General features: G+C 36.5%; 1 protein-coding gene across 1 annotated transcript; it reads left to right on the top strand.

Moving 5' to 3' along the window:
- Nucleotides 1–329: 329 nt before the first annotated feature.
- Nucleotides 330–21,543, top strand: LOC134840072 (uncharacterized). The gene is made up of 9 exons (XM_063855727.1): nucleotides 330–410; nucleotides 873–1,029; nucleotides 1,487–1,533; nucleotides 1,817–1,846; nucleotides 5,616–5,737; nucleotides 14,225–14,417; nucleotides 18,225–18,353; nucleotides 19,702–19,890; nucleotides 21,268–21,543. Exons 2-9 carry the CDS (start codon nucleotides 956–958, stop codon nucleotides 21,312–21,314), a joined length of 831 nt encoding a protein of 276 aa, XP_063711797.1. The 5' UTR covers nucleotides 330–410; nucleotides 873–955; the 3' UTR covers nucleotides 21,315–21,543.
- Nucleotides 21,544–22,203: the final 660 nt, after the last annotated feature.

The following is a 22,203-nucleotide window of genomic DNA, read 5'->3' on the forward strand; positions in this document are numbered from 1 at the left end:
AATATTTTTTTTCATTTCAACACTTTCGTGTTTTTTTTTACAATTTTTTCATGCCTTACAAGTTTTTTATCAAGAAACTTTTTATCAAGAACTCTAAAACAATTGGTTCTTTGGTTGAGCTTTTTAATTCATCTAGTCTTAATTTTTAACAGTTTCAAGCTAACAGGTCATAATGAAGTTAGTAGTAGATGGTATTTATTTGTTAAGTGCTATTCAAAAAAAGTATGGAGTTCGAGAGCGGCATCAAGGATCTGAAAAACAGAATATATGTACAAAATGTCAAAACATTTTTAAAAAGCTAAATACAACTTTTTTTTCAAACTGGCTCACTTTTGAAGTGCTCTTGAGATTAAAGTGACAACGGTACTTTGTCATTTGAACACGTTGCTTACTTGTATTTTGAACACATTGTACTGCAAATTGACTATTTTCCATTTCCCTTTTTGGTTTTTTTTTCTAACTCAATCTCAGAAACTCGAGATTTTTGCGTTCTAAATTGCAGTAAACGAGTACCCGGGTCAATGTCCCATCCGAATTCAGATCCAAATTGCATAATCGCGCCGATAGTTTGAGTCTGGAAAGTCTGGACATGCGTCGCACCGTGGGTCGAAAAAATCTGGACATACCATAATTTGGTCTCGAAAGTCTGAACATGGGTCGCGAAAGTCTAGACACAAACTTTCTAGATTTTCTCGACTATATGCCCAGACTAGAGCGACTCATGTCAAGACTTATAAGCGTGGACAAATTGTCAGATTTTACCTTTAAAATCTTTCAAACAAAATGCCGCATCCATATTTTTCGAACCACTTAATATTTCATTTTACGAAGCGGATGGGAAGTTGGAAAAGAGTCGAGATTTTTGTTACTAGATAGCAAATTTCCAGAAGTTGCAGATACTTCAAAATCAGATAGTTTAAATTTTAAACTGTTGATTGCTTAGAAGTCAATAATTATGATGAGTTTCGGTCCGATAAAGATTTTGTCAGCTGTCGTTCTGATGAGCTTTTGCTGCCACGAAAGCACTATGTGAGTATATCCAAACGTTAAGTTCCAAATCCATATTTTTTTATTTTTAAAAACTTTCAGTTTGGCTTTTGTGATTTTTGGGATTCTGATCTAGAATTTTCCCATTTTGCAAAAATTGTCATGTACTTGCCTCAGAATATCTTCTGCGATCTACAATGCGCGTTGCAAGGTCTAAAATTATTAAAAATTGTGTTTTAACTCTTAAATTAGCAAATTTTGAAAGGCGCTACCAAATACACTTTTAAAAAAAGTTTATCTCGCCGATTGGCTGAAAATCGATGCTGTAATGAAGTAACGCATGTTTTGTTTTCTGGGGTAAAGGGGGAAATGGAGACCAGAATTGTTAAGGGGTGGGTAGGGTGGGGTGGTAGGCAATTTGTTTGTCATGTAGGCACCAATACTGCTCTGTGGTCTGAACCTCAGTGGCTTTTTCAAATTCAACTTGTGTTTTTTTCAGGACTTCGTTAGAAGGGAAGGTTGAAGCAAAGCCGCAATGTACTGAAGGTAAGTGTGGAGTTTCTCTTTAAAAACATGAACAATACAATACGCATTAGTTATGTTTTAAAATGCGAATCCCACACAGTTCTTTTTATGACCCGGGCCCTAAAAACCATTGCTAATTAATTGATCATTTTTGTTGCTGAACAAATTAAACGTGCAAATATTTATTTGAGGAGTACTGTCCTTGACTTATTTTGCTTCTGTCAAGGTCGCTGATCTTAAATAAATTTTCTGTAATGAAAACTTCAAACTGTTCTAGCCCTGAAATCACATCATTTTGTTTCAGAATGCCTCCGCGGATTTGAGAGAGTAGAGGGTAATTATTATTTCCAAACCAGAACGCATGACATTTTCCACGGAATTTCGGCTAAAATACTCGCGACAAAATTACTTCAAAAAAAATTAGCAAACACCAGTAGACAAAGTTCCTGTCAGCTTTCAGTGGTCGGAGCTATAAGTGAGAACAGCTCTCTGAAATAAAACTTTTGACTTAACACAAAAAGTTTTGTAATGATTGGATAGATTTCAAAGGTGTACTATCATAAAGGTTGCAATACGATAACAAACCGTTTTCAGTTGTAGTATGATGGACTTGTGAAATTTCGTCGGCTCCGTTGGTCGCTTTTACTCCCTTGCTCAACTGCACAAACACCACAAAACATTAAAACTAACTTGACTATCTTTTTTTGTTCTGTATTGTCATTTTTCACTTTTTCGAAACAAAGTGTCATTTTAACTTTAGCGCAAAAACTAGCTATTCTTGCCTCTTCAGCATTAAAATGAGGTCAAACATGATAAAAAACTAATTTGATGGATTAATTTCACATGGAGAACTGCTTCGGGCAGTGAAAAATGTCCAAATTGACATTGCATGAAACCCTTTGAATTTACTAATAATGATTGCAGTCAAATTATTTTTTTAGTGTTCAGCATTTCTTCAATGATTGTCACGCTAAAACAGGCATTGCTGGAAATTACTAAACTTTATCACCAAATTTAAATTGAATTGGTAAAACTACTTTCAGCATAGATAGTACATCACTTTCTCCGAAACTCGGATCACAATTTCTCAAATAGTTGGATCCTATGATAAGCTCACAGTTTACACAATTAACACAGTTTACAAAAAAAATACGCCAACTTCAATTGTTCTCATTGACGGCACTGCTCACAGGTAGACCAGATCGGCACACAAGCCCCCAACATCACTTTACAAAGTTTTTTTGGTATCAGCGAACACAAAACCTATTTATACACTGATAAACAACCTTGTCGTAAACGAAAATTACATAAAGATTTTTCTACCGTTTAATTTTTTGCAAACTAAAGGTTCTGATTTTCGAAAAGAGTGACCGGCTATTTATGATCGGGTTGTTTTTTGCTCTCGACACAAGTTTCTGTCTTCTGAAAACAAGGGATTTCTTGAATTCAACCTTGAAAAACATATGTTTCTTGTGAAATGTTATTTGAAATCTTTTATATATATATATATATATATATATATATATATATATATATTGATTGAAATTTTATGAGTGTTTAAAAGCTGCAAGTTTGGCAACTTTCTTAGAATTAACGCACAAAATGTTTTGTACTTTTAACGCCTAAGCAGCGGTTTAACCCGGCGCAGAGATTGTTCTTATTTGAATTGAGGCAAAGTAATTTTATAAATGTTACAATACTATCTGCTAAGTATACGAATTTGTCTTTTTGATAGCGTGTGGGGCGATAAGTTTTACAAATTCAAAGCTCTAAAAAATGTATACAATATTTTATTTGAAAATTACTCGACTTCTTTAAAATCTAACACAGACTTTAAAAAAGATTAGGAACATTCAGGGCGTCACGTGTATACTAGTAGTTTAGTTATTGTTTTAAACTAGCCAAAATTACTCGACTTCTTTAAAATCTAACACAGACTTTAAAAAAGATTAGGAACATTCAGGGCGTCACGTGTATACTAGTAGTTTAGTTATTGTTTTAAACTAGCCAATAATGCCAAATCGATTAAATAATGCGCGCAAAATTTCGAACTTTTTGTTAGCGAGCAGCAAATTTAACAAATCAATCCGACTCAGAAATCATTCGAAATTGATTCGACGAAAACTTATTTTTCATTAAAATGTGTTTGTCGATACGAAATATAAGAATTTGTACGATCTTGTGGGCTTACGGGCGATAACTTCAGCAAAAAAGGCAGAAAATACAATAATTTCTTTTCATGGTTTTTTGAAAAAATTTATCGAGTTTTTTCAGAGTTTTACAGGGTCTGGGCTTCGAGTAAATTCAAGCAGAGCAGTCTGAGTAAACATCAATCAAACTCAAATAAAAGCAAAGTTGTAAAATCTGTTTCAATTCTTCAAACAAGACAGCTTGTATCAGGGCAAAGCCCTGAAAGTTTCCTGAAAGCTTCCAGCTGCCTTTTTTTAATTTGAGATTTTTTGGCAAGGTTATCACGCCACACGCCATATAAAGTACAGTGTGATATATTTAGCTCCTAGTAACAAATCAATTATCGCAATTAAGCTTCCTTCAACCAATTTGGAACGAACTCTAAGACGGATTAAATCTTCGCTTACCTGTTAATAGTGCGAAATATATCGCGGGTTAATTGTCCCAAATTGGCCAAAATCACAATCTTTAAACCCCCATAACTTTACAAGAAACGGTTATAACTGACATAACTATTCAACTTTGAGCTCAGGATAGCAAAACCTTTTGAATTATATAAAAAAATTCCGTCAAAAATGGCTAGTTTAAAAGTCAAAATTTGTCTGAAGAAAAAAATACCACCCTGAGAACAAATATTCCATTACTTTCGTTATAAAAGTCGAAACAATACGATTTCTTTCCAGCTTATCTACCGATCACTATCAAAAAATCACTCTGAACTTCAAACTAAATTCAATAATTTTTGGTAACTTCAGCGGCTATTTAAGATAAAACAGCTGCCGTGAGCCTTAATCAAACTTCATAGAAAACCAGTGATCCGAATCCGCTTAAAGATCAAGCGATTTATACCAACTGGAACATAGAACAGTTCTGCATACGTAGCTAGTCAGATCACAATTCTTAAGAATAATTATTGTATGAGTATGAAGTTCAAGTACAATAACGATTCGTGCTCAATGCTTGAGGGTGAAGCAACATTACCCAGCCCAAAACAAATAACCAAAAAAACTGCATGTAGTTCTTAAACACGGGCACAACAGCGGTTCGCCGTGATGAGCTGTACAGCTCGTGTGTTGGTCCTTTTTTTCCTTGGATAAATGGTTTTAATTAATTCGAGAAGGATTGAGGTTTGACAATCTGACCATCCATGGGGTAAACAGATTTTAGATTTACGAAATTATTAGGCCGACCACTCATAAAGCTGTTCTCAAAATTCCTTCAGCGCAAACATATACTAATTTTGAGGGTGCGAAGAGCCAAAAAGAAAGTTTTTTTTTGTCAAAAATATTCAAACATTTTTGGAACTCCTTCGCTCTCAAAAGAATCTCTAACTGCACCAATTTTTGTCATCAGTTCAATTGAATATAGCTTATCTTAAGCCTCAGATGTCTCCAGTTAGCTATTTAAATATTTTGAAAACTATAATTCAGTCAAATTTCGTTTATGTACTTTTTTGGTGCATCTTATTATCTGCTTGCAAGTCTGAGCCTCAAAGGGATGCCATTGAATATAATGATAAAACAATACGATTTCATAATAAGACACTGAGTTCTCCAACTCGACCAGAACCCACAACCCCACCCCTCCTCCTCTTTTTTAGGGATCAATCTCACTCTATTCATGTGCAAATCAAGAATCAAGATTGTATAGTAATTTAATAAGTTTTAGAATCGCGTGACCTTTTAGCTTTAGGATCTTGGATTACTCGAGATGAAAAAATCGTTCAACGAAAACATCAATTGATTCACAAGAGATTCCCTCGGGCCAGAAAAACAGTCAGCCAGTCATAATTCAGTATTCAAAAATTAGAACAAAAGATCCTTGAAAGTTAGGCAGGGCTTTACAGTTTAAAGGACGTTGATTGGCTGAAAATTGTTTTGAGAATTACCCAGTGATTGTGTTTGACTTGTCAGGTCTGGACCATTGTTACAAGATGCTGATTGATCTTGGCCCGGTGAGTCAAGACAAGGCAGTAACTGCGTGTGGGTACGAGGGAGGGGCAACACTAGTCACTTTCGACAATGTGGGCGATGATGTGAGTATACCCGAGACACGAAATAAGGATCAAGTTAATACCCCCTGTGGTACCGCAACTGCTACTGCCATTGCAGTAACTATGCAGTCCTCATATATTGGCCTTGATAGTGCTACTTACATCTGCCACTGCTATCGCAGTAATCAGATAGTCATCACATATTGACCTTGATAGTGCTATACATATTGTTATCTATAAATTATATAATTCTATTATAAAAACCAAGGTCAAAGAATACGTGACCTTTTACAAATCCAAGAGAGTCAATCTCTCAGGCCTGTGGCTAAGAACACAGTCAGTAAGAAACTAACATCAGAAAAGAAACGGTTTCATTATGGTTAATTAAACTCTTTCGAAACCACTTCAGTTTTCACTATAAAACCTCAGAGGTATTGTTAGTTACCACATGGCGCAGCCAGCAGGATCCGGTTTCACTGCTCAGGATAATAGGACTGATCTAGGAATCCCAGTATTTTGGGCATCCGCAAATTCAGACCCACCTTGGAGTTTTGAAACGTGGCTTGACCAGTTCCTATTAGCTGTTACAGTTAAAGAGAATGTGGATCCAGAAATAATGTTACAAGAACCCAAACCGGTATTAGAAGAACCTTTACCAACTCCTGAAACACCAGCACAAAACGAGGATGAGATTGCGACAGCAGAAAGAGAAGCTCGGAACAGATTGGCTCGAGATAGAGTGGTTCAAGAAAATGAAGAACGGACACTAAGAGGACCTAGAGTGGGACACAATGTATTCTATCACGAAGTGGGCAAACGGCTAACATCGAGATTATTCCTCGCTTTAGGAGCAGAAGGGAAGAAAAAATTTATACAAAAGAACCCTCACACAGAAATATCCAAACTAGGGTTTCGCGATATAATTCGATTAGCAAAACTCTCATTTGAGAAAACGAAATGCATTACCTATGAGAGATACAAACTGTTCACACGATCCCACGAATCAAATGAAACGTTGGAATCTTTTCATGCCGCACTGACTGCACAAGCAGCAAAGGCTGAATTGGGAGCGTTGGAAGAAGAATTGGTACGAGATTTATTCATCTCAAGAATGAAAAATGCTGTCCTCCAAGACACATTGACTTTCGAAACATTCTCTCCAGAAGAAGTGTTAAAACGTGCACTAAAGTTTGAATATAGCAAACAAACAACTCAAGCATTCCAAAAATCTTCAAACACAAACAGCTCAGGACTGTTTACAACTACACAGATGAAGATTAAACAAGAACCAATTATGGCAATCGGAAACAAAGGGTATAACCCTAGACGTCAAAATCAAAACAGAAGAAAACAGTACGAAAATAAACCTCCAAAAGGTAAAGGAGATCAAAAACAATGTACGAGATGCGGTAGAGCATTTGTAGAGAATCATTTAAAAAATTGTCCGGCAATGGGCAAAACATGTAAAAATTGTAACAAACCTAATCACTTCGCTAAAATGTGTAGGTCTCAACAAATTAACGAAATTGCAAATGAAGATTCGAGTTCGGGGGAAGAGTGCAATCTTATACAAACATTCGATTCATGTGATGATTTTGAAATCATGTCAGTAGAGGAAGAGTGCACTTCCATCATGGACATAGAAAAGTACATCACAAAAAGGATTTCGGAAAATGCGTACAATAACGAAAGAAGTCAGAATAGAGCATTGACGGAGAAGTCGGGTAAAATTGAAAAGATCGAAATTCGCAGAAATCCCAAATCGCATCAAATTAAAGCACTTAAAGCTTTGGTTAAGATTGATAGTCATATTTTGAATATGACTATAGATACTGGCAGTCCAGTATCACTCCTGAATTGGGCAACAACGAAACAGATTCTGGAAGGACCTTCGAATTCAAAATTTATTCCGGCAGAAAAGCTGAACCTGTCCGCGCAGTTTGTGGATTATAATAAACGACCTATTCTAATATTAGGAGCGTTAAAGGCCAATCTACGTTCGGCAGGTTGGGAAGTGTTGGGAGTTTGTTCAACCAGTTTGTTCAAAACCGGACAAAGCTCGACCGGAACGAAAACGGTCAAAACTCAAGTTTTCAAACAGTTGAGAAGCACAAAAACACATTGGACAGAATAGCTCGTGAGAAACAGTTGGTCGATATTTCAAAACTCAAAGATAAATTAAACTCCAAACAATTAGAACCTAAGGAAACGGCGTCATCGACAAAAATGGAAAGAAGTGAAACAGGAAAATCAAAGAAGTTGAAAAATAAACAGAACGGAAATCAGAGGGAGGACGATCAACTAACGGAACAAGTAACAGAAACCACCTTCTCTCGAACACGGATGGTAAAGAGAGGCGCTGCATGCAGTCGACAGGAGTCAGACGATTCTGATTCAGATATACCGCAAGTTGAGTGGAGACCAGTGAGAAAGACGATAAAGCCTAGAGGACTTAAAGAAATACAATCTGGAAAGGCGTCAGGAACTAGTGGAACAACCCTAATGTCATTTTGGGACCTCATAGGGGCAGAAAGACCAGACAATCCAACAAGTCTACTTGAATTAGAGGCACAGACAAGTCTACTTGAATTAGAGGCACAGACAGCCTTGGCAGATTGTAATAGAGGTGACCAGTCATCACAATTGAGTACCCAAAGTGAAATCCCCCAAATTATCGAAGTGGACTTAACAGCCGAGAGCCCTTCGGAAAGCCCAGAAGTCAGCTTAATTAAAAAGGAAAAGACATGTCACGCTTCCAGGAAAGGCAAACCAGATCAAAATAACGTGCGTACAGATATCAGTCTGGACAACCTAAACAAACTATTTGATAGAAGCCTATTAGCGGAGCTGATATCAGAAGACGCCTGGATGGACAGGCTGCGGCGGGTCATTGAGAGGAACGATCGACACAGCTTCGAGCTGATGGGTCCATATACCAACCCTCTCTGGCACCAACTCTCAGTTGTGGACGACTGCATCCTGGTTGACAACAGATTAGCTGTCCCAGAACAATTGCGTTTGGCAGTCCTAAAGAGAATTCACCGCGGTCACCCAGGCCAGGAAGCGATGCTAGATGTGTCAAGGTACCTGTGGTGGCCGCACATGCACAAGGATATCGTCAACCTTGCAGAGGAATGCAGAAGTTGCACCCGCTATGGTAAGAATGCAAAATACATCATACCAAAAAATGCTACGAAGCCTCTGCCGCTGCTCACGCAGCCAGGTCAAGAAATTCAATTAGACTATGCTGGCCCGCTTGAAGATTTCAAAGGAAAAAAAATTATCTGTTGGTAGCAATAGATAGGTATTCTAAATTTCCTTCAGTAAAAATCACTAAATCAACAGGGGGAAAGTCGTCAATAAAATTTCTTCGCTCATATATTGATATACATGGAATACCTGAATCAATTAGAACGGATCAATTTTCCGGGTTCAAGGGCAAAGCAATGAAAAAATTTTGCTCCGACAATAACATTGAACAAAAATTCTGTCCAGTTGGCGACCATCGCGGATGCGGCTTAGTAGAACGCACTATACAAACCATCAAGAGAAGGTTGGGAGTAATGTTACTCGATGAAAATGTAACGTCGATAAAATTGTGCTTGAGTACGATACTTCGCGACCTTCGTTGGATAAAACAGAAGACAATTCAAATGTCGCCATTTGAAGCGCACTTTGGGCGATTGCCAAAAACAGAATTTAAAATTCTCAGTGATAGGTTCTTACAAAACTCTGATCGTTTAGATAAGGAACATCTGGAGCGCTCCGCCTTGACGGCTTCGCAACTCAAAAAGAGAATCGACCAATCTCGTGACAACTTAAAGATTGTCCGGAAGGGACAAAACAGCCGAGATGTGAGTCCATTATTCAAAGAGCAAGTCGTCTCGGCAAAGGATCGAGAAAGAGCGCGGGCCCTAAAAGAGCTTCTGGAGGCCAATGCAAGATGGAACCAGACTCGACGTGATACTTCGGCCAACGACCTAAAGCGTACTCTGGATGAGACGAGTACCATTAATCCCGAGCTACGCAAAGAAATGCTATACTCGTGGGAGCGGGGGTTCGTTGAAGATAAACCGGAGGCCATTTCACAGCAACGTCAGTCGTCACCAATCCTGATACGAAAAGACGAGGGGAGGAAGAGCGGTAAGGCCCTCACGAAACCTCTAAAGGGAAGGGTCGTGGCCGAAACGCCTTCCACAATTAAGACGGCTGCAGGGTCCATTTACCGGAAAAGCGATATTGCAAAGGTTAAGGTTGCGGTGCACGATAAGGAGAAAAACAACAATAGACGATCCCCATCGGGAGAAGAGCCTAAGAAAAAACAACAGAGGCAATCGAGGCGACAATCAGACGAACAAGATGAGGCTGAATTGAGTCAGTCGGATGAAGACTTATTGCTAGAACAGCCAGGTGCAGCGAAGGAAAAATTTCAGGATAGCCCAACGGTGATCACTTCAAAAGACACCCTACAAGGCGGTGGACTGAATTTGGCGGTACGAAGAGCGAAGCCAAACTTGGCTGGACCATTCTCGAAATCAAATAAGGCTAAAGTGGGCCCAATCTCGACGAAAGACGCACAACAAGTCATATTACAGAATAAAAGTGCTGCGTTAGCAGCAGAAGTAAACGAACCGAAGGCGCCAGACCACGCATGTTCGTCGAACACTATCAAGAACAAGAAAGAAATTACACGCACTACATCTCCTGAAACAATCCTCGACACTTTCAATAGTAAGGACTTATCGGCGAATGACTGGAATCGATTAGCGGATCAAGTACTTGAACGAGGAGTTCAGCGCGCGGCGGCAGAGATACTGCATTCGAGAGAGGATACGGGAGACGACGAGGAATTGATGAATCCTCCGGGGTTTTCTGACGAATCCGAACTTGAGGAAACATCAGTGCGGAAAAGCGGGAGATCGAAAAAGGGACCATCCAGATACGGAAACCCGATTAAGCATTCGGTGAAATCAATCTCGTTCCAGAATAACTTATTAGACTTGAACCAAGCCGCGCTCGAAGCATATAGAATCAAGCTTGCAAATTTTAAACCTGGTGCTTCTAATTCGGTGGAGACAAAATTTGGTCTGCTGGAAAAACATCTATTTAGGAGAAAGTTTGGCAGCGAAGCTCTAGACATAACCCGTTCATGGAACGCCGAGTGGAGAATCCCGTTACAGTTGGAAGAGGAACATGAAGAGAGAGATGGAAAATGAGTTATCTAATACACAAAGCCAAAACTTCTTAAACTGAGTTCTAAAACTCCTATTCATTATTATTTAAAATTTTAATAACATAGTATAAAAATTTTCTTGATCGAGGGGGTATGTGGTACCGCAACTGCTACTGCCATTGCAGTAACTATGCAGTCCTCATATATTGGCCTTGATAGTGCTACTTACATCTGCCACTGCTATCGCAGTAATCAGATAGTCATCACATATTGACCTTGATAGTGCTATACATATTGTTATCTATAAATTATATAATTCTATTATAAAAACCAAGGTCAAAGAATACGTGACCTTTTACAAATCCAAGAGAGTCAATCTCTCAGGCCTGTGGCTAAGAACACAGTCAGTAAGAAACTAACAACAGAAAAGAAACGGTTTCATTATGGTTAATTAAACTCTTTCGAAACCACTTCAGTTTTCACTATAAAACCTCAGAGGTATTGTTAGTTACCACACCCCCCTCCCCCACCTCACCCCACCCCCGAGTTAAGGTGTTTCAACCCAGCGTTTAGTTCGGGTTAAAGTTTCTAAGCGCTGCATGTATAGCGCTCGATTCTGATTGGCTGAAAATTAACACTTAGATCCAAATTTACCTGCTTGGGGTGATGTTAACTCAGGCCCGAAATGAAAATTATTTTCAGATTTTTAAAATTTTTCTTTCGTTTTATACAGCTGATATACTTCTTGACTTGTCTTTGATTACTTTTGTTCATCACCCTTGAGATATTTGGTGTGTACATTTCAAGTTGTGTTCTTTGAGAATTTATACAATCTTACCGTGCGTTTTTTCAATTTCAAAGGGAGAATTTCTTCTAACTCAAGGTAACGGAAATAGACTTTGGTCGAATACTTTGAAACACTTTCCAAAAAAAATAATTGAATTTGTTTTTTTCTCAAACACTGAATTTGTTCAAATGTCTCTACACCATAACTTAATGCACCATTTATCCCAATTTGCCAAATTTACACTTTTCAAACACCAATATTTTCACGAAAATAATTGCAAGTGAAATATTTTTTTTTTGATGAGCTCAGCGAGTCATGTTTTTCGGACTGCTTGAAAAAAGTCCGCCAAAAAACGCTTGCAAGTTAAAAAGACCCAATTTGTCGGAAAAAATCCCCCAGGCACATATATATGTCATTACGAGGCAAAACTGTGCACTGTATAGGCGCACACTTTAGTGTCTGTATGTTCCTGGATTCCAGAGAAAAATCTTTAAACATGTTAAAATATTGTCGGAACAATAAAAAAAATGAAGGAACAAAAGGAGCGCCCCTATTGCGGAATCCGCTTAAAACTCACAAAACTCACAGTTTGGCCTCGTAATGGTCATACTCTTGAAAATTCAACAGAAAAAATTTAGCAACAGAGCCTCAAGCACCTGCAAGGATGATAATAAGAACAAGACTCCTCGGCTCTTATTCCTTTTGTCCCGCATGCTAGGTTTCATATGTAATTTCTCTGTTCACATTGTCTAACTGTAACAAAAATTGACATGGGGACTAACTAGACCATTACAAAAATACTTGGCCATCATAATTATCCGTGCGTTGTAAATGTTCTACATTACAGGGCCACACTTTGCAATAAATAGGTGCATAATTTGGTAATTGTAAGTCACTGCAATCCAGCGACGAACTTTTAAACCTTATTGATTTTTGTAGCTACAAGCATTTACTTAGCAAAATTCGTCATCGCAGACTGCTGAACTACTTTTACCTAAACATGAGACAAATATCAGAAAATGCACGAGTAACGTTTGAAAATCAAAAATTTTATAGGCCAGCTAAAATTTTTTGAAAATTTTGGCCAGAGATAGTTTTAATAAATTTGAAAAAACAAACTCTTTTTTTTTATTTAGTGTAATTATTTGTTACTGCTTTTTTATCTAATTATAATAAATTTTTTTAAAATTGCAAATCCAGTTGTTTGCTCGCAGTGCATATATTGTTAAAAAAAGAAAAAACTTCTCAGAACCAAATTCAGACCTGCAATTTTGTGTTTCTTTGTTATTTCAGATCTGACATCCAATCTGAAAAATCTATCTTGTTAAGAAAAATCAGTAGATAAGGTAACTTTGTAAAACCCCTCCTAACACCATAAAAATTGTGCTTATATGAGGCCAGGAAAGTAAAAGGGTGCTAATTGCTGACATCAGGGCAAATTCCTGAACATTCCAATTGCGGTTTAAAGTCAATGAAAACTCTTTTTCGTCGAAAGTTGAGAAAGTAATCGGAAAAAATCAATTATTTAGTCTTTTTCAATTGTTTCTTCAATTCTTCGACATCACAGATAACATATCTTTCTTAATTTCAGCTCAAGAACTAGTATCTTTCAGATCAGGGGCGGATTTAGGGGGGGACGGGCGGGCGGATGCCCCCCTCTTCTCAGGGATTCGACCCCCTGCCGACCCAAAGGGTCCACCCTTAAGTACTTTTTAGAAATCCAGTTTTGGCCGACCAACCTTCTAAATGCGCCTTCGGTGCCAATATATACTAATTTTGAGGGGGGAGCGCGCACCGAAAAAACGCAATTTTTTGGTCAAAATTTTCCAAAAAGTCTCTAAAAACGCCTTTTTGGCCTATTTTTTTCAAAATTTTTCCTGCGGCGCAGAAAATTTGGCCAAAATAGGGACAAAACAGTGCTTTGGGAGAGCTCGAGAAATCAATTTGGTCGACCTAAAAAAAGGTCGACAAAATTTTTTTGAAAATCCACCCCCCCCCCCCCCCCTCCCCCTCGAGAAATCGAGAAAATCCTAGATCCGCCCCTGTTTCAGATAATAAAAAATTTGTCAAAAATTGTTTGTTAAATTTTCGAAACTGTTCAGGAAAAAAAACCACCTCGAGCTCAAATAATCCGACAATGCCTTGAAAATTTGGAACTTAAAATCAGAACAAAATAGAACATTCTTGATTAAATTGGATATGTTCAATTCATGTACATCTTTAGATTCTAAAAATTAGCTCTAAATTGGATTTTTTCTCGAAACTAAATGTGTTTTGATAAGTTTTTTTACGGTTTGTTAGTTAAATACCAACACACGAGCTGTTTAAATCTTAAAAGAAAACCGTTATTGTGCCCTTGATTACAATCATCCATTGCATTCTTCGTGTTTTTTTCTGGGCTGCGAATTGCTGCTTAAGCTACAGCCAGCTAGAATGGGTTGTTTTCGTCCACTTTAAACAGTTCAACGCCGCTAATCATGATTTTTAAAACCGTTTATAACTTGGATTAGTTGGCTTTCCTTGTTTCCTTTTTTTTCTAATATGAGGTCATTTTTTCTGCTGTTTTTAGCAAAGGCTGCGGGAACATTTCTGGGTGAAGTTCCACAACAATATCCGTTCAAGCCCGGCGTACCTGGAGCACAGTGGTTTTTGGACTGGCTACGTACGCTTCTTTGGCAATGTCTCCAACACCTACGTGAACATGTACTCAGGGGACCCCATTGATCCGAGCTTGTTCGAACCTAAACAGCCAGATGATCGAAGTAAGTCAGACTTATCATTCTGAGGCCTATTTGACTGTGAGTAAACCAGCAGAAGAACAGACGAAGCAAAACTGAGCAGTGATTTAATCAACTGAAAAGTCATGTATTTTTTATTGAAATTCGTGCAAGTTTGATTTAGTAACAAGTTTTTTTTATTGCATAATGGCTCAGTGTTTTCAGCGGTTTTTAAGAGTCAATGAACATAGGGTGGACTCTTACATATTTCGTGATGTGTTTTCTTCCAGAAAAATCGTAAGACATTTTTAGGCTAAGCTTTGACTTTTCCCGCTTCAGTCCTTTGTTAAAAAGAAGGCAAACGTGTTTGACTATAATTTGGAAACTGACTTTTAATTTGCAGAGTTCCCAGAGGAAACAAAAAACTTACCTTTTGATCCAGTTATCTCCAATTGGGTACAGTTTATCAAAAAAGTGCCCATGAAAAATTATTCTAGAACTTCAAAGGCTCTAGGGCCATCAAGTTTTCTCTGAAACTTGAAATATTTCAAAAAACAAGTCAAGATTTTTTTTCATTTTACCTCCGGTCATTGACTTTTTAAACTGTCTGTTGGCTATTTTTTTTAATTAGCCTGCCTCTTATTCAGCTGGTTTTTATACAACGGTCCTATTTACGCCTAAGCGAGTACAGAATTTGAAGTTTTGCTTTTTTTGTATCTTTTTTTTTCACCTAATTTTTTCAATTTTCGAAGAAATTGACGACTGAATATTTAAACTTGGTGATTTTTTTTCTTATCCAAACCTCCTTTCGGCTTCTGAATTAGTCATGTCTGACAAGATTTTTTTCCCCGATTTTCAAAGAAAATGAGGAATTTATATGCCCGGGGTGATTTTTTTCATTATTCAGACCAATTTTAGAAAAGTTGACTGCTTTGGGCATCGACTCGGAATTTTTGTGATTGCCAAGCGAGTATGCTTGCACTTAAGTTTGCTTACACCTAAAAATACTTGAAAAATTTTGTTTTAATACGCAAATTATTTATGCGTGGCAAATTATCCACATCATATTCGTTCCAAATTTGAATTGAGGTAAGCCAATTGGTCTTTCTTTTTAATTCCATAAACAACTCCTTTTAACACATTTATATTATCAGCCTAAAAAAGTCAATACTTCATACACCAAAAACGATTCGAGATCAGTTTATGAGTAGTCGAAATATTCAGGGCTTTGCCCTGATACGAGCAGACTTGTTGTGTCATGTGAAAGCTATTGATGTCTTGAGCTTAAGTTTGATTTTTTTTCAAAGAACAATATACTTTCTGCAATTAACGTTTAATTGAAAATTCAATCCGATTCGCAATTTGTTGCAAAACAAATTGAGTTGAAAAATGCAAGATATTTCAATTAATACATGAATGTTTGATAAATAAAATTACTTTGAATTTCAAATAGCGTGCTGGGTGATGAATTTAGAAGAAAAACTAATTTTTGAAAGAAAAAAAATGAACAATTTAAGACTGCTCACTGCACGATGAAGCCATGAATTTTCTGACCGCCCGTGGAGAAAAATCTTTCCTGTGATCTTTTTATTGTGATAACCTTCGAATTTCGAAACAAAAGTATTGTACAAATCTTAACAGAATAATCAGCGTTATCTAAAAACAAGCTTGTTGCTTAGAACCAGTGCTTTTTCCTTATAAAAACTACATACTTGTTCAGCATTATATCAAAATTAACTTATGTGAAAAGTTCTTAACATATTATTCTGCATTAACTTAAGCTCAGTAAAAAAAAATAGCAGAACAACTGACATATATATGTTTTTTTTCATAACTTGAACTACTGTACTCGAATAGTTGAAGTTCGCTCATGCGTTGAAGGATAGATGTGAAAAGATGAAAGTTAACAATTCGTATTTTTTCGGAAGTCGAATCATTACTCTCTATTAATTTTGCTAGCACTGCTATGAAAAGCTTTTTTTAATATCACCAAATAAAAAAACATGAAATAGTCTGAAATGAGTTTGAAACATCAAGTTCATTTTGTTCAATTTGCAAAAAACAGCATTGCAGAAATAATAACAAAGATGTTAGGTTTATTGTCGACTTTCTTGTTCCGACTATTTGGAAAATGGAGAGGAACGTTGTACTCGGGTGTGTATTAATTTTTTTGTATTTTGTAAAACTTTTTTTATTTTCCACGCTAGGTAACACAGTTTTTTGTGTTCAGTTAGTTAACACAAATAGTCATCGGACTGGGTTCATTGATATATCATATTAAAGTCCTTTCAGTCGTGACTCGAACGATTATAAAAAGTTGCCAAAAATTTTCTCAGTGTCGAGAAAACCCACTATGAAATTTTTGATTTTTGTTCCAGCTAAAAAGGTGAACGTCTAGGCTTACAATAGCTTATTTATGCTTAATTTAAGCCGTGAAAACGATACGCAGAAAAAAACACTTCACTAATTTCACTAATTTTTCACTAACTTGAAAAAAAAAATTTTTAGTATAACTTAAGGACTATGGTCCTCACATTCTGTGCTACTTGCACAGTAACCTGCAATCCTTGTTTAGGCTATAAATTTAGAAATTCCGAAATCTTCCTTGTTTCTAAATATTCTGGGTTGCAGACATTTTTTCGAAAATAGTACTAATTTTGATCTCTTTTTGGATTTTTCCTACCAAAAATACCATATAGGAGCTCAGCCTTCACCAAAATTATTTTGTGTATATACTAGCGCCTATGGTACCCTCAGAAAAATATATTGGTTAATCAGCCAAAACTTCTATCGTAAAATTATTTGTCAACCAGATTAAAAGGTTGACCACGTTAGCTGACCACGTTTCCGAGTTTAATTTTTCAGCTGATCAAAAAAATTTCCATCATTTCCATCATTTCATTAAATTTTGATTAACTAGTAACCGAACTATATGATAAAGCGGAAGGCTGATTTATAGTTTTTTTGGCGAAAGTCAAATTTTGTCATTTCTGACTCAATTATCATCTAGAAAATGCTCTAGAAAACGCAACAAATCCAAAATGTACAAAAATCCTAAGCAACTAGTCCCAATTACAAAAATCAAGCTAGTGAAATATTTGCCCATCTGCACTCAATTTTTGAGGTCAAGATATTTTTTAAGACTAGAAAACTGATTATTTATGGTCTATATAAAGGCTCAAAAATTTTTTGTTCAAATTGAATCAGGAAACACATTACGGCGCCAAGCACGGTTACTTTGATGTTGGTCTGGATTTCATGGTCTTTGTCCCTGGAACCCACATATTTTGAGCCAAGTTCTGTTAGTTTTAGAAATCGTTATAAAATCAAAATTACGGTGTACGAGGGAATCTAGATACAAATTAGCTCAGCATCAGCGTAAGAATTATAGGCAATGGAATTTTTCCTATCACTCAACTCCACCTACGGACACTGAAAGATTTGTCGGAGTTTTGAGAAGGATATTTAGTTGAATTCCCATTACAACTTCATACTTAGGTAAAACTGCAGCTTTTTATTTGTGGAGTTCAGAGATGTGGAATTCAGTTTTGATGATAGTTATAAAACCGAAATTGCGTCGTAATAGAAAATGATATTCACTAATAAAAATTACAAATTGCGAAAAAAGCAGAGCTTGACTTTATTTCGGGAGTGGGCTTCAACTTTTAGGTTTCCGTTGAAAAAAATGCTTTTTGATCAAATGTTTTCATATTTTATCCAGTTTCATGAAAAAGTCATCAATGAAAGTCATCAAAGAAAGTCTTAAGGAAATAAAATGGTTTCACAAACTCGAAACTTTCTTCCTCTCAATTGATAAGCTTTTCACATGAGTGCGCGTTTGATTATGTTTAGTTGTGGGTTCGAGAGGAGGAGAGGCTTGTGTGTGTAGGAAGGACTACGGCGAGAAGGACTTCAACTGGAATCATGTTCATGGCCTGGATGACTACACATGTGCCTTCCCCAACTGGGTTGTTTGCATGCGTCAGTACCACTCTTCTTTTTTGAACAGTCTTTTGCCCAATTAATTGGCAAAGTCCTTTTCTACGAAGAGGTTAACTATTGCTTGAAAAATTAATTTTCACTGTCGAAAATTATTGTTTCACTCACTTCAACGAGTCACATATTTTTCAAAAAGTCTATCAGTTTGCAAAACACAATTTTTTTAACCGATTAAATTAAAGTTCGAGCCGAGATAAAATTGCTGTACAATCAACACCGCGCTCAGTAAAAAGAGAAAATAATAGATTATAGAGGATTTTCATTGTCAGTCTGTATAATAAATTTCAAAAAGGATTAATTATAATCGATTAAAAATGGATTATAATGTTACTATTTTTCGAAACAAAAAATCATTATAATCGATTATAATCGATGATTTTTTGGAAATTTTTTTCGGATTCGGCGGGGGGGGGGGGGGGGGCTCTTCAGGGATTCGACCCCTTGCCAACCCAATATATCAACTTTGAAGGGGGAGCGCGCGCCAAAAAAACGCAAATTTTTTGGTCAAATTTTTTCAAAAAGCGCCTAAAATTGCTTTTTTGGCCTGTTTTTTCAAAATTTTTTCAAACTAAAAAAGGTCGACAAAAATTTGAAAGTTTTTTGAAAATTCCACCACCCCCACCCTCGAGAAAATCCTAGATCGGCCCCTGTCAATAGCTAAAACTTAAATTAAATTTGAATTTACTGTGTTTTTTGCAGAATAGCTGAAATTATAATCCATTATAATTGATTTTTTTTGTCAGTTAATGATCTTTTTAACTTATTTTTTCCAGGCAAACTTTCCGCAAACTTTTTCCTCCTGAATCTGAAGTATTAAGTTTATTGGCACGATCAGGCCCAAAATGCCCCAACTCTTTTATCCAGTTTTCGTATTCATACTTTTTTTCGCTCAAAATATAAAGAAAGCAAATGTGTTGCAATTGGTTTTTGGCTTACACTCAGTAAAATTGATAGTTTTCTGTTTGTAGTCTGAAACTCACTTTTAAATAACGCTCACTTGAAAATAACGCTTAAGTTATCATACAAAAATAAATGAGCCGACACCTCCAGAGTTCTAAAGTCTGCTTAATAATTTGGTGTATGATATTTACAAAATTTTGAACTCGTATGCCTTAGCTGTCAAACTAATGGAATCTTTTTATTTTTTTAAACGTGAATTTTGTTCAACCAAACTTTATGAAATACTGTTTTTGCTCTGAGAGTCTAAAAAATTGTTTCGTCAAATTTAAAAAGTACGTTTTTTAGGCGAATTGTGTAACCAAGAAAATTTTGGTTTTTAATTTTGAGTGCGAAATCACTGGAAAACTGCAAATGGCTATTTTTTGTATAGAGCGCAATGTTTACATGCTAAACAGGAAAGCGTGGAACTCTGCTTTGATGTATGGGGTGAACTTGCCGGAAGACGGGACCTGTCAGCTGGACTGGGAGAGACAGAACTTCTACCAGCTGCAGATGATGAAGGACAAGCGACTGGAAATGGGATACCCGGGAGCACAAGAACACGCCGATCTCTACATGAGTAAGTGGAGTTATTGAGAGTTGCAAAAAATTTAAGCAGACAAAATTAATTTAAAAAAGGAAATTTGTCAACTCCGAACGAATTATGCATGCAATTTTTAATTTTTCAACTGAAATTGAGACAAAATTTATGCCCGAGAAACTGAGCTATTTATAATTAATTTTGCCTTTCAAAATTTTTTTGCTACCCATTACTTATAATACCGCCAGTCAACGATAACGCCAAGTTGTTTTCAATGCCGTCATTTTCGATGCAGTCAAATTTTGAATCCATAGATAAGCCAGTTGACACAAATTACATTTAAGATGTTGAAGCCAGTTATTTTTTTATCCATTTAAAATGTTTTTTTTTTTAAAATAATTTTGGCATGAAAACTGCCGCACCATTTATTGATAATCTCACAATTTTGAAAAAAAAAAGGCGTTTTTAGGCACTTTTTGGAAAACTTTGACCGAAAAATTGTGTTTTTTCGACGCGAGCTGCCCCCTCAAAATTAGTATATATTGGCGCCGAAGGCGCCTTTAGAAAAATTTTAAGGTTGGTCGGCCAAAACTCGATTTCTTAAAAGTATCAAAGAAAGGACCCTTTGGGTTGGCAGGGGGTCGAACCCCTGAGGGAGGGGTGCCGTCCTCCACCCCCTAAATCCGCCCCTGCTCAACACGCAATTATGAATTACTCGATCAAAATTTACTATACGTTCAAAATCATTCCAAGTTGAATCGAACATCTAGTTTGTCTCATTTTTCGCCGACTAGACACATATTGTACTATTTAAACTTTGAAGTTCCCTTTAGGTAGAAAAAAAAACATTCCAAGTTGAATCGAACATCTAGTTTGTCTCATTTTTCGCCGACTAGACACAATAGATGTTCGATTCAACTTGACACAATAGATGTTCGTTTCGCCGACTAGACTAGACCTGTACTATTTAAATTTTGACGCTACATTTAGGTAGAAAAAAAAAACATTGAATTTTGTAAACAAACTGTGCAAGTGATTTCGCACAGATTTTTTGCTTCTTTAAATCAATAAAAAATACTATTTTGAAAACCACTCAATTTGGAACTTGTAGCTCTATTTTGGGAATCAAAACTGTCAATTTTTTTTCAAAATTCAAAAAATTGAACAATTTTTTTAAATTAATTGAAAGCGTTTTTGATTTTTTTTTTTAGTTTTTAAATTCATTTTTCTACAAAAAACATTTTTCCAGTTTGCCTATTCCACGATGACATTATGTGCTACTTGCTCAGTATCCGGCTATCTTTGTTTATTACATATTTAGCTGCTCTACGACTTTTCCAATTTGAAAATTTTCAAAAATCTTGTCACTATTTCTTTTGTTTCTTCCAAGGATCTCATGAAAAAAATGTGTTTCAGAAATTCTCAACGACGGCGCAATACAATCACCGACATGCCCTCAGTGAGAGCATGAGTCTCAGATATCAACTCCGAATCTATTTTGAATGTAAATCTTGCTTCTAATTATTCTGCAATCAACAATGAACTATTATTCAAAAGATGATATATCACTCATCATTACTTAATGGGCTACCACTTGAAAATGTAGTAATTGTTGAATGAAGGGTCTTTAAAATGATTTTGTTCCGGACACAACAAAGAGTGTGAAGGAACTATGGTAGGCACAGGGTGGTGGGGGGGGGGGGTACGATTTTTAGGTGGATATCTCTTCAACTATTATATATTCGCATATGCTCAGAAGTTGCTTTAATCCTCTATAGCCTGAAACAATTTCGTAAGGGGGGTTTTTGCCCAGGGGGAGGGGAGGGGAGATTGTGAGGCGTCCAGTGAGTACAATATAATCATTTTTTGAAAATTTTCACTTGGCCTATTTCAAAATATTTGATCCAGCGTTGGTCCAGAGTATCTGGAACGCGCTGTGCTACTTGCACATCAAATGGTTACTCTGGTGAAAAAAATGGTATATGTTCTCTAGAGACGTTTTTTAATCCGCTCTGAACTTTCAAACTTGGAATAATCGCTTTTATGATACACAGCACAACCTTGAAACATCTAAGTGCAATGGGGGGGGGGGGGGAAATGTGAGAAAAAAAGGGAAACGTCGGAACAATTCAGTGGTCAGAACAATCTTTTCTCATTCAAGATTTGAAATTCACTTATTTAATCAAACTAGTTTTCATTTAACGCGCAGAGACGTTAAGCCAAAAAATAAAGAGGGAACCAACAGTATATCGTTGTATACAATACGTTCAAGATTTTTTCGATACTGATCATCACAATGATAATTGTCTTCAAAGTTTTTCGAGAAAATTGAGAATTCATTACCTTAACTAG

The sequence above is a fragment of the Symsagittifera roscoffensis genome, chromosome 2, assembly GCF_963678635.1.
Source record: "Symsagittifera roscoffensis chromosome 2, txSymRosc1.1, whole genome shotgun sequence".
NCBI classification, from domain to species: domain Eukaryota; kingdom Metazoa; phylum Xenacoelomorpha; order Acoela; family Convolutidae; genus Symsagittifera; species Symsagittifera roscoffensis.

Excerpts from the sequence above, each read along its gene's own strand:
- LOC134840072 (XM_063855727.1), top strand. The coding sequence starts at position 956 with ATGATGAGTTTCGGTCCGATAAAGATTTTGTCAGCTGTCGTTCTGATG. Across the intron at positions 5,738-14,224 it reads TCGACAATGTGGGCGATGAT|CAAAGGCTGCGGGAACATTT; the intron begins GTGAGTATACCC and ends TGCTGTTTTTAG. Across the intron at positions 14,418-18,224 it reads TAAACAGCCAGATGATCGAA|TTGTGGGTTCGAGAGGAGGA; the intron begins GTAAGTCAGACT and ends GATTATGTTTAG.